We start from the raw sequence: 12,965 nt of genomic DNA on the forward strand, positions 1-12,965 counted from the left end.
GCCGGCTCGCGGGTGCTGCTGGTGCTGCTCCTCCCCGTGTGGGGCTCGGCGGCGGCGGTAAGTGGGGCGCCCCGGCGGGAGGGGAGGGAAGGGGGCGGCAGGCGCCCCGCGCCGCTTCTCCCGGCGCGTCTCGTTCTCCGCTCGCCTTCACCCCGCCGCCGCCGCGGGGCGAAACTTGCCCTCCGCGCTGCCCGTCGCCGCGTGAACTTCGGGCCGCGGCGGGGCCCCGCGCAGCCCCCGCGCCGCGCGGTTGTTGCAGGCGCCGCCGCTGCGCTGCCGCCTCCAACTTTTATTTTTACCGGCCCCTTAGCGCGCCGAGGGCGCCCGCGGCGTGCGATGGGCTAACGGCCTGAAAAGTTTGTGTGTGGGTTTTTTTTTTATTATTATTATCTTTATTTTTTTTTTAAATAAAGGGAAATCTGCAGAACAGCAGCGCGCGGACGCGTGGCCGCAGTGTTACAGTGCGAGCGGGGCGGCTGCCGCGTTCGGCGCTGGGCTGGCTGCAGAGCGAGAGGCGCCTGTCTTCTGTCTGTCTGTCTGTCTGCAGCCCGCCGTGCCAAGTTGAGTCTGCGAAATGCCCCGAGCCCCGGGGGCGGGGGGGGGAGCAGCCCTGGGGCGCTCCCGCCCAGCGAGCCCTTGCGATAGTTGGGCGATTTCTAATTCGGAGCCTGTTATCTTCGGTCAGACCCTTCGAAATGTTTCCTAATTGCAACGTCTTGCTAGAGACGGTCGGGGTCCGCGGAGCCGCCGCGCTCCCTCACTTCCCATGCAGTGGCTGGCATCTGCTCCCCAAGCGTGGTGTTTTGTTTTTTTTTTTTTAGCAGAGTGCATTGGCTCGCTTTTTGCTTACTAAGCTCATCCGAGAGGACCCTTCGCCTYCCTGCCCGTCCCTCCCGCTGTCCGTCACGCAGCGCCGTGGCTGTCCGCGAGCGTTTCGGCGAGCCGCGCTCCGCTCCCGCGGGAGGCCGCCGTGCGCCCGGAGTTGCACTTTCTCGGGGAAGTGACTCTGCCGGTCCCTGGGCTGCGGCTGGCGTCGCTGAGCGATGCTCCGGCTWGCCCTGCCGACAGCCCGGGAGCGTGAGAAATCCTTTGCTGCTAGCGCTCGTTACGTGTAAATCACCGTCTTGCGAGCTTTCGGTGGAGCCGGGGTCTGGGACCCTCCTTGCGGGCGCGGCGTGCCCCATCCCGCGGAGCCCGCACCGCCGCGGCCGGAGCAGCCCGTCCCCGCGGCAGAGCCGCTTCCCGGCGGCACAGTCCCGGGCTGCAGCCGAGCGTTCGGGCGGGTGCTTCCCCCCGGTTCCCGGCAGGTTGTGCACGGGGCCGTGCTGTTAGGAGGCATCGTTGCGTTTTGGCCGGGGGTCTCTCCATCCCTCCCCGCTGCCGGGGCGCGCGCAGAGCCGGGGGGGGGGTGGGTCGCAGAGGCAGCGGCGGCGAGAGCGTCGGAGGGGGACGGAAGGGGGCTTTAGCGGGCTGAGGCGTTCAAGGCTGCTGCGAGCCGGGTTGCTTCTCCTCCGCCAGTCCTGGGGCTGGCCCGGTTTGTCAGCAGCAAAACTCCCAGTGATTTGGATGTTGCAACATCAGGCCTTTGCGTGCCTCCAGTGTGAGCACTGTTCGCGTTGATGAATTGCTGCTCTTTGTTTCCTCCCCTCCTTTGACAGTGCCCAGTATCCCAGCCTTGCTGCAAACAATGCTCTCTTTTGTAGTCAGGCAACTATTTTCTGGACCATTTTAATTTTGCAGCTACAGTATGGATCCACTCCAACAGATTGTCGCTTTTGCATAAGCGATTTCTACTTGCACACTGCTTTTACTGTTCAGGTTTGCCTGTGCCTAAACACCTGCTCATTGAGAGCAAAACATTGTACCAAATAACAAAAGTCATGATGTTTCCCTTGTTTTGATTTTGCAGGCGCACAATGGGGATCTTACAGTTAGACCCACATGCAAGCCTGGCTTTTCAGAAGAAGACTACACAGCATTTGTCTCCCAGAACATCATGGAAGGGCAGAAGTTACTCAAAGGTAAGTGAGTGAAGCAAAATACTTAACAGATGCTGCAATAAAACAGTTATACTCTGTTTTGGGGTGGTGAAAGGAGACTTATAGTTGCTGGTTTTGATGGTGAAATTGTCTGCAGAATTACGTTTGTAGGAGGATGAAACACTAAGTGATTTACCTGAGCACAGTTTTGAATACAGATGAATCATTCAAAGTCCGCATGCTGTCTGCTTCAGGTGGATTGTTTGCCTGTAGTATGCAAGGTCATCACTTCACTTTTAAGTCTCCCACTCCCACCCTGTCTGAAGGAACGCTACATCTGATATTTTAGAAAGTATTTTTATGTATGAAAATCCAAAGATCCTTAAATTATCCCTGCTTTGAAATGCATGATAAAGCAGACGTTGTTGTTGAAAATGTGGTAAACAAGCCTACAGACATTCTGTTCACAAATGTGGCATTCATTTTCATTACTGCCCCACTGACAACATGAAAACACAGGCAAAAAGAAACTACCAATTAGCTTTATAGTAATTGCAGGATTATAACCGCTTTTGTGATAGTAAATTCTAAGATGACATCATAATCCAAATGACAATAGATTATCCTGTGTATTGATCTGTCTCCTTTTCAAGTTAAAATAATTAAAGTTTATATTTGCATGATATAGGAAATATGTGTTTTACTCGGAGAACTTTTTTTAAAGACCAAAAAAAAGGTACTTACTCCTCCCCTTCCCGCACCCTTGTTATATCACTAATCACTACTGGATATTACAGCAGTTCCAAAGACATAATAACGCTGTGGAGATTGAGGAGCACATCAAAGTTCAGTACTTCACACAAGGGATTATAAGCCCTTTGCTGCTTTCTCCTGAGTACCTTTAGTCATGTGTGTCCCTCTGTATGAAAGCTGGGAATTCGGTCTTCCACCAGAGCAAACACCTGCTCCGTTACTTGGATTCTCTAGAAAGAGAGGGAGCGTTGTTGGTATTCTCTTTCTGGCTTCAACAGAACCCGAGACTGGTCATTTTCTCTGTATGCAAGTTGGCAGACAGTTTTGTTTCTGAGCCCAGTTGTCTTAGTTTTGCTGTTCAGGAATTCTCTTGGCTGGGCCTGGCATCGATTAGTAGACATTTGGGAATTTATTTTTAATTTGAAAGATAACCGAATGGGGATTTGACCTAGGCAAACCCAAGAATATAGCAACACAAAAAATATCAGAGACCTAGTACTAATTATTTACACACTTGACAGGGATTTTTCCCTATCTTGGATACTGTAAGGCTTTCCAGATGGGTCTCTGAGCTGAGTATATAGTTTTATGCTTTTTAGCTTTGGAAATTAGTTTGATTATACAGTGTCTTCCGAATACACTAGAAAATAGTGTCATTAATACACTTGTCCGGAGGAGTGGTTTTTTTTGCAGTTTAGTGCTTGATAAATTGCACTGCATGTTATGTAGGTGGACAACAGGGATGGAGCAGAAGGTCTGTTCAGTGGAGTTAGCTGGCAATGACTTTGAAGACAGCATAGTGGCTGTCGTTTCAGTTGCAGCTGATCATCATCTTTAAATATATATTTTCATTCAAATCAACCTGACAGCTTATCTAAATATAATTTCATATTTAATCAACACTGTAATTTTATGCTTTAGGGTCCAGTTGTAGTTCTATATTAGTCATGGCAAAACTCCCACTGATTTAGAGCTGAATTGGCCCTCAAAATATTATGTATGCACATACTATTTGTAAAATTCATGTCCCAATAACATTGTCACTAGGTACATGATTGGTAAAGCATTTCGTCAACTGCAGGAGAAAGGAAAAAAGTGCAAAAGCTGTGTTTGCTAATATGAAAAGTATTGTCTTTACACCTTTGCAGTCTACTCTCAAATACATGCTGCTGTTTGTCATAAAGAAACAAATATATCTCATTAATTTGTACAATAATGGGGGAAAAACCTGCTGCATAAAATTTTCTCATGTTTTTGTTATTCTTTATATATATATATATATACTCTAGCATGTAAAATTGGTAATTTTCCAGTTTAGATTTAATTTTACTTCCTAACACTTGATATGTCTGAAGCATAAAATGTTTATCTCTTTCTTCCATCTGGGTGAAGTATTGTACAATAGTTCAGACCAAAAATGGGTTTGGATTGCTTACATTAACATGTTTGATAGATTGACATATGTACTGTTTCACACCATCTTACCACGCAAAGCTTTGCTGCCAACTACCACCATCTTATTCATCAGCATTTAGCAATTCATCTTTAGGCCAAATGGGAGTGTTTCCCTGAAAAAAGTAGGTAAGGTTTCACCTGTCAGTGCTTTCATGAATTTGGAGAAAAAAAGTAGTTTAAATTGCTCTTAGGGGATTCCAGTGGGCAAACACAAAGTCTTTATGCTGCATAAGTCTCGCTCTGCCTTTAGGAAGGAGGTGTGGGGAGTCCTAGGACAATTTATACTCCCTAAGGGTTTGTTCATCAGAATTTTTGTAGTATATAGACCTCAGCATAGAGGGTGAACTTCAGCCAACATTGGGAAGTTTAGAGGGTGCATGTTTTGGCGATACACTTTGTGGCAATAAAAGCCGCATTTCCATTTTAAGCTTTCTAATATCCAACCCTTAAATATGTACATTGTTATGAATGCATCAGAATGAAAGTGCTTATAGTATTCTAGGTTTGAATCAAGTTAAACAGATAATGACTGCTTATAATTGACTTATTCCAATGGAAGTAGCTTAGCCTTAATTTGACAATAAGAGCTTTCACAGAGTCATTGTTTTATTATAAGTATGCCATAAGCTATTAACTACTACTTTGTGGTTCATCTTATTTGCCTGAGTCAGCTCTCTAACATCCTCAAAACATACAGATTTTAGCAGGAGCTATTTGTTACACAGTAATTAACTTGTTTATGATAAATGGATGGGAGAAATGTCATGGCATTTTGTTTTATGTATAAATGAAAAGCATTTGCATTCTAAAAATTTCATGTTAATTAGACTTAAAATAGTTTTCCCCAGYAGGGCCACAAATACCACATTCTACATCACTGCCAACTTTGTAGCTTGATGGTGGGGTGTTAGGTATCAGAGTTGATTTGTGGAGCCAGTGCCTTCCTTAGAAATGCCATTTGTGCATCTCTTAATAAAAGTTATTGGGGGGTAATCAGTTATATTTTTGTCTTTGTTTTTGTTTGTAGTATAATAAAATTAGTCTTGATTGCTGATGCATGATAACGTTTAAAATAATGTTTAAATAACACGGAAGAWCTATGTTTTTCTTTAGCCTAAGGAAAAGTCTTAGAGCTGCAGTATGGCAGAGGACAGTTACAGTGCGGGTATCTCTTTCTCTTTGTTAATAATTAATGTCAACTTAAAATGTTGGGGACATTGGTCCTGAGGGATGGGCATCAGTGACATGCAGTACTGCACTGAAGACAGTGTTCAGGACTGACTCAGGGGRTCTGATCCCTGGTTTAATGCTCAGGTGTACTGGAGTGATGACTAGGTGGCCTCCTAGGGAAAGAAAAAGTAGCAAGTAGGRTGCTGAAAATGGTGTGCAGTACGATTTAAAGGGAGTTATACTCATTACATTGTGTTGATACCTTTTTTCTGTTTTTGTAAGGGTTTTTAGAGATGATAATTAAAAAAAATGATACTTTTAAAAATTACAAATTCAAGTTTTATTGGCATGTTGTCAGATTTTGGCAACTGGCAGTGGGTGGAATGCCATCACAGTATTRATTGCATTATTTTTCCAGCCTAGTACCATCACAGTTATCCCAGGTCACCTCTCAGAAATACAGCTAAACAACACAACTAGTACATGTCTCACAGCTTTCTCTGCGGTTGAGACAAAGTAAGCAGTTGAGACTTGCAGCCTGATTTTTTTGTTTTAGTTTACATCTCTTCATCTGCTGTGATTCAAGGTTTCTGTTGCCATTCTAAACTGTGCCTCTACTGATGTAGCAGGATAACCGAGCTTGTGCAGGCAGCTACATTTGGATAAAAGCGCGTGGAAGCATTGTTTATTTTCATACAGGAAGATAAATAAATTGTGCCAGCATGTACTGCTTTAAGCAAGTATATGAAACCAAATGTAGCCAAGCTTCATGCAAATATATGAGAATGTAAATTGCTTCCACACTAGAGTTCTTTTTTTTTTTTTTCCTAGTATAAATTTTGATTAAAAACAAGTTAATTAGATGCATACAAACTTTACTGAGATTTCATATGAAATCAGTATGGAAGCAATTCTCATACATTTTTACTGGTGGAGTGGTGTTCTTGATGGCAAAAGTCTTTTGTTCCCCTCACTGAAGCTTCAAAATTTCTATCCTATTCAGCCCTCGTTACCTCATTTTCTTTAGAAAATATAGAGCAGATAAACAAGAAAAATCTACCCCAACTCCTCATGAAGAAGCAAATGTTCAATTAAAACAAAAAAGGATGGGAAGAACCTGAACAAACCTTTGCAAGCTATGCTTGAGACTGGTTACTGGTAATTCATTTAATATTAACTGCAGGGATATATGCTATACCTTCTTTTGGAGGTAGTGTAGTGTATTCTTGTGGTTAAGATAATATAGGAAATAGAATATGGACTGCGGAGTACTTTAGTGAAATATCCTAACAGTTCCACTTGAAAATAACCTTACAGTCACAAAATGCTACAGCATACATGGAGTTTGGCCCCTGCCAAGAGAATGAGACAAATAAAACTTTCATGAGGAATGCTAATAACTTTGCTAAATGCCCTGAAGGAAGGAGCATACCTCTGGGGTAACAAATAGTAACCTAGCATATGCCCGAAGATTTGACAGGTGTATTGACAGGGAGCGTATATCTGCAGTATTGCGTGGCCTGTATAGGTAAAATGGCTAGTGGGGACATTCTGCCCTCTTACACATCTGCTTTCCTGCTTTTTCCTAGGCCTAGAATCCAGAARATATGTATTTACCTGACTGCTGTTAATTTTAGTAGGAGTTTGRTTCCTAAATGCTTCTGCAGTTCGAGGTCCGTCTTTGAAGCTCGGTTAGGAAGATGCTGTGTCCCCAAAGCATCCTGCCTGTGTGTCGTGCCTGTGGTGCCTCTAAGCATCTGTAGAAAGAAGCCAACCTGTGTATCACTATTCTAAAATCTGCCAACTGATATGGAAGGATACCAGTGATGCCTCACTCTTCTGAGTGCTCCTTGGTGTGTYGTACTGAGGTTTTTTAGGAAGCGCAGTGATCGGGGATGTTGCAGTTTGTTCTGGTGCTGGGTAGGGCTTTTGAACACCTTGAGGGCTACTCGGTGCTTTCTGCAGTATGGAAGTTCTGCTGCAGCCTGCTGAAATACCCAGTACCTTCTCTGAATTACTCTGAGCTTAAAAAACCAGGGAGGCTTTTCCATTCATGCTTTCATTATTTTCTGGTCTGTGATTCTGCATGAAAAGCAGTTACTGAAGTTATCGTACACATAATTAGCTTCACAGTTCTATAATAAAATCTGAAAGTAGGCGAAAGTCCACGGGGAGCCCTGAACTCTTTCCCTAACCTTTCTTAGAGGGAGGAAAAAGAGGCAGGCAGACACTGGCTGGCTAYGTGGCTGGCAGCTGGCTGATTCCTTCTCCTCCTGCGGTCGTTCTTCGGCCTCTTTAGGTAGGCTTGTCCTCTCCTAGCTCAGCTCCGACATGCTCTGGTGAAGCTGCCTCTTGGAAAACACTTCTTCCATTCCACAGGGCAACTTCTTTTGAAAGCAGTTTCTCTTGATGGGCATGTTGCAAATCAGAATCATTATTTCAGCTGGGAATTTGCGGAGAGATCCCAGAAAGAGCTGCCACAGATTGGGGAACTGCTGATGCATATTCGTTTTAAACGCAACTCTTCAGATCTAACTTCTAACACAGAAGTGCGATGTTTAAGATGATATTTTTATCTAAGTAAAATGCCAGTTAATAAGACCAGAGTAGTCAGTAACACTCTGTAAAGTTAATCCCATTATACTGTTTAAAAACTGTAAGTATTGCTTTCCAGATCAGAGCTTTGAACCAAATTGCACAAACCCAAGTAAAATTTATTTTTCCGCATTTTGGGGAGGTAACTGATTCTTATCTTAGTAAATCTGCTTCTCCAAGAACAGATTCAGATCTTCTCTTTTTTTCTTTTTTTTTTTTYCCTAGTAATTTGTCTATTAAAGAATCACAGTGCTTCGAATTAGGCATTTTGAACAGATAGATATTAAGGAAGAAAATGAAACAACAATTTCTAATGAAGAAATTTTCCTTGTAGTACCATATTTTTTTGGCTTCAGCTGRTAGGAAATAAACTGTCTGGCACAGTATAATTTTGTTCTTTATAATAAAATACCCATTGTTTTAAACTCTGAACTACTAACGTTAGATCTTTTAAGGCTAGAAGGTGTTAATTTTTAGAGTCGCTTCTGTGCTGACAGAGCTTGTGAGCTGTGGTCTCACTGAGCAGATGCTGAAAGCATTCTGGAAATTTTAGTTTTCGCRTCTGGTAAATGAACATTACTTATTCTGGTGGTGAGATATTTCTTGCTTAATTTTCATAGACCTAATGCTAGTCCTCATTGCCAATTTTATTACTTTTTTTTCTTGTGTGTGTGTGCACTCTTGAGTAAGCTTCCTTCTGCCTTACTTTCTACTCTGAATTGAGCAAAATAATGTTTTTGTAGAGGTAGTTTTATTTCATTGCAGAATRAAGATTGTAAAGTACTTAGTTCTGCAGTAGCGTGGGCCATATGCATAGCTCTGGCTAGGCAAGCTGAATATTTTTCTAATATAGACAGTACTGAAAAGTCTGATTCAAAAGGTAAGAAGAGATTAAAAGTACTGAGGATAGGATTTCATTGGAAGTCCTCTACCACTTAATATTTATTCTTATAATAGAATGAAACTGAGTAACACAGGGAAGAAGGGTGTTTGTGCCATTTGCAGTTACTGATACATTTGGAGTTAGTGTCATTCCTGTGAAAGCCTACTTTTAATTTTTACCCAAATGGCAATCATAAGAACTGAGGCTGGAAAGCAGCGTTTGAAAAATCAAGGCCAGTATTTGCCTTTGGAAGCTCTAATTTCAAATGGCTTGAGAAATTTAAAATGAACATTTACCAGTGGCTGGAAACTAATTTCTCCATGAGCCTGGTCTTCAAGGAARAAATAGGAATTTATACTGGCTTGCTATGCAAAAAACGGATACAGATTGAGTCAATGTAAACCTTTTCTGCGCTAGCTGAAGGTTTTAAGAACATTGTTTCACATTACATGTTCCTTTCCTGCTTAAATGGCCCACCAWTGGTGCTTTCTTAGGGATAGGTCAGAACTGTCATTAGCTAGCCGTGCCATCAGGGTTTTCTTATTGCTCTGTGATATTGTACTGTGATATTTTCTTTTTGATAGTTTGTTTCACTACTTATTTACTAGTATTTCTGAAAAGAGAGGCTGAGAGAATTTAGGACTGTTTGGCCTCCAGAGGAGAAGGCTTGGGGGGGATCTTGTCRCTGTGTATAAATACCTGCTGGGAGGGTGTGAAGGAGACGGAGCCAGGCTCCTCTTGGGGGTATCCAGCGAAAGGACAAGAGGCAATGGGCACGAAAGGGAAAACAGGAAATTCCATTTAAACATAAGAARAAGCTTTCTTTACTGTGTAGGTGGTCAAACACTGGCACAGGTATCCCAGGGAGGTTGTAGAGTCTCCATGCTTGGAGATATTCGAAGCCAACCAGACATGGCCCTGGGCAACCTGCCGTAGCAGACCCTGCTGCTTGAGCAGGGGGGGATGGACTAGATGATCTCCCGAGGCGCCTGCCAGCCTCAGCCGTTCTGTGAGTCTGAAACGCTTTGAACATATGAAAAGGTGGAGTGATGAACTGAATTGTTCTGCAAATACAGATAGCATTAAATACAGAAAGCATTAAAAAAAAATTACAACAGGCGGCAAAAATGATTCTGATAGGGAAATGGTATTTCTGTAGCTCCTTGGAAGCATAACTTCTAAAGAGAGAATAATTGAAACACCAGGGACCAACATTCTGCTATTCGCTTCCATTAATGTCCGGACTGAACTTTGGCACAGTTTGTCTCCTGGTGTAAGGAAATATTACACTTAAATTCCAAATGCACTTGATTTCCTCTTTATTTTTAATAGAATAAAAGGAGAACATATGGGGTTTTTGTTTTCTCAAAATATTTGTCATTAGTACTGGCTGCTTCACTTCTTTCAGCAGAATCTTTCCCGAGTGAGTTCTCCTGCAGTATTAAAAAAAAAAAAAAAAAGTTGGGTTGAACAAGATTTTTTTGCCACAGGCTTTATGATTTTTCTTGCTTATATTCATTGTCCCTAATTTATTAGTTTTAAATTGCAATTGCACAGAGGGAGAGAAGTGGCAAATGTTCTGGCATATGGGCTGGCTGCTTCACTTCTTTCAGCAGAATCTTTCCCGAGTGAGTTCTCCTGGTATTAAAAAAAAAAAAAAAAAAAGTTGGGTTGAACAAGATTTTTTTGCCACAGGCTTTATGATTTTTCTTGCTTATATTCATTGTCCCTAATTTATTAGTTTTAAATTGCAATTGCACAGAGGGAGAGAAGTGGCAAATGTTCTGGCATATGGGCTGCACAGYCATTGGAAATGGAGACTTTTAGACGTTCTTGCTGCCCTGTGCCTTGTGACCCCAGGCTCCTTATTCTCCTTTTGCCAGCCTGTTTCCATTCTTACTCTCTGTTCCCTTCTGATACAAAATTTTGATTGTTTTTGCTTTGCCCTCACTACTTCCCTGCCACTCTTCCTTACCACTTGCCAGCATTTGGTAATAGAGAGCCAGTGGCAGTAATTCAGTACTGTGCTAGTTATGCTGTGCAATAGCTGCTGCTGCTCAGAGGGTCWCGTATACTACAGCCTATTAACATTAGTATGGTAATAGCCACTATGTGGGAYGCACAGTGGGAATGTTGAAAGCTCCTCCAAGGACCCTGAAGATATGTATGGGCCACCCATGAAGCAGAAAAAAAATGTCCTTTCTGCTTTAAAACGAACCAATCTGTGTTTTGCTGATACCCGGAAGCACTGCAATCATTAAGGCTATTACTATGCCTATTATAAATCACAATTTTGTAGCAGTTTATAGATTACTCATAAAAATTACTTTTAGCCTAAAATTTTGTTATACTGAGTTTGTCTAGTAGTGATTCTGATCCTTATTAAACAAAATTGTCTTTTAAAATAATTGCAATTATCCAAGATAAATAGCCAGGATTACAAAACTTGTTCCATATGAAGCTATGTATGGACTCCCTCTGTCAGCTCATGGTCTAGAGAGTCTACAGRAGAAGATTGTACAAGGCAAGTCAGTGAAATAAATGCTTGTTGCTTTTTCTCCTACATGGTAAAATGTGTTGGGATTCTTGGTATATGAAGTAAAAGCATTATTTTCTAACACCTTCACAAATTCTTTTTTAAACATATGATTGCACTTGAGTAAGTGCGAATTGTAACTAATTTAAAGCATAAAATTTAACAAGCTATTTGTTTTTGATGTTTTCAGAGCAGTCATTAATAGGTAATTCCATATAAATCAATCCCGAGTGGTTGATATGCCTCCCATAGTTGCTGCTGGCCATAGACCTTCTTAAAGAAGTCCCACTGACTTCCCTGGGAGGTGTTTGTGATATTAGCTGAACCTGCTATGGTAATTACCATCTGTTCATTGGTGACATTTTCATGAACTCATAGAAAAATAGGGCTGGAAGAACTCAAGAGGACGTCTAATGTGTGCCCCTCTCTCAAGGCATGCTGCTGCTTTGTAATAGTTTATTATTATTATTATTTTTTTTCCCCCAAAGTGTTCTTGAAGGTCCAGCTGTGGGGACCACAGCCTCTCCAGCCAACATATTATGTTGCTTCACTTTTTTCCTTCACATTTGAGCTGAAGCCCTCTTGATACAATTTAAACCTGTTGCTATTTGTCCTAGTCGTCATAGACACAGTGAACAGTTGTTTTTATTTTGTTTTTCAGCACACTTGAAAAACATTTCTTCTCAGCTTCCTTAGTCCACCCTACTTCATTAGTTCCCTTTCATGTCTCATACCTGGACCCTCTTCTCTGAGCCGTTATCTTTGCTACTAGTTTGATGCGCCAGCTTTTTTTTGATGCCCTGATACTCCAGTTGACTTATCTAATGTGGTGATTGCTTTTTTTCCCCCCAACAGTGTGACATTGTTGACTCATGTTCAGCTTGTGATCCAGTATAGCCTCCCACATGGTTTTTGAAGAACTGCTACCTACCCAGTCATTTTCTATGTGTACAGTTGATTAATCCTCCTGAATTGAGTTACCTTGCTCTTCCATTGAATTACATCTTTTCTTTTTATAAGCCTGATCTCTAACTTGTCAGGATTGTTTTGAATTCTAATCTTGACCTCCGACGGAGTTGCGGTTGCATCCTGCTTTCCTATCTGCAGATGTAACAAACATATGCTGTAGTCCTCTATGTGCAGTTAATAAAAGCATTGAACAAAACCAGTTCAGAACAGACTGCTGCTGAACCCACATAATACATCCTTCAGTTCTGACCACAATCCATCTAAAAACTATGCTTCGGGTATGGTTATTGAAATAACTAATATTAAAATAGTGGCATGTGATGTGAGCTATTTAAGTCTCGAAGTTGTTCTGTTGAAACATTTGGATTTGTGTTTCTACCTTTGTTTGTCTATACTTTCCTTGGTGTTTATAGGATGAGAGTTGCAAGAATGGGGATCTTTGAATTTTCACTTTCTAGAAACATGAATAGTGTGACAATCCCAGATTGTTTAACTTGTATGAATCCAGCCTAGGCTTTTAAAATGTCTATTGCACTTGGAAGAGAGGGAATCATGCCCTAAAGACCCAGGGTGTGTGTGTGTGTGCGCACACATGTGTACAAGCACTGTGTCTGTGTTGTACCCT

The 12,965-nt window shown here is 42.0% G+C and overlaps 1 protein-coding gene across 1 annotated transcript in view; it reads left to right on the plus strand.

Moving 5' to 3' along the window:
• The first annotated feature begins 7 nt into the window (after nt 1–7).
• The window catches only part of CDH4 (cadherin 4), a 467,250-nt gene continuing 454,292 nt past the window's right edge, over nt 8–12,965 (plus strand). Inside the window, exons 1-2 of the mRNA XM_026088351.1 lie at nt 8–54; nt 1,910–2,021. Coding sequence (XP_025944136.1) covers nt 1,997–2,021 — 25 coding nt within the window. The 5' untranslated portion in view covers nt 8–54; nt 1,910–1,996. The remainder of the gene's footprint in view (nt 55–1,909; nt 2,022–12,965) is intronic.

Source organism: Apteryx rowi, unplaced genomic scaffold, assembly GCF_003343035.1.
Source record: "Apteryx rowi isolate R43461 unplaced genomic scaffold, aptRow1 scaffold_0, whole genome shotgun sequence".
NCBI classification, from domain to species: Eukaryota; Metazoa; Chordata; class Aves; order Apterygiformes; family Apterygidae; genus Apteryx; species Apteryx rowi.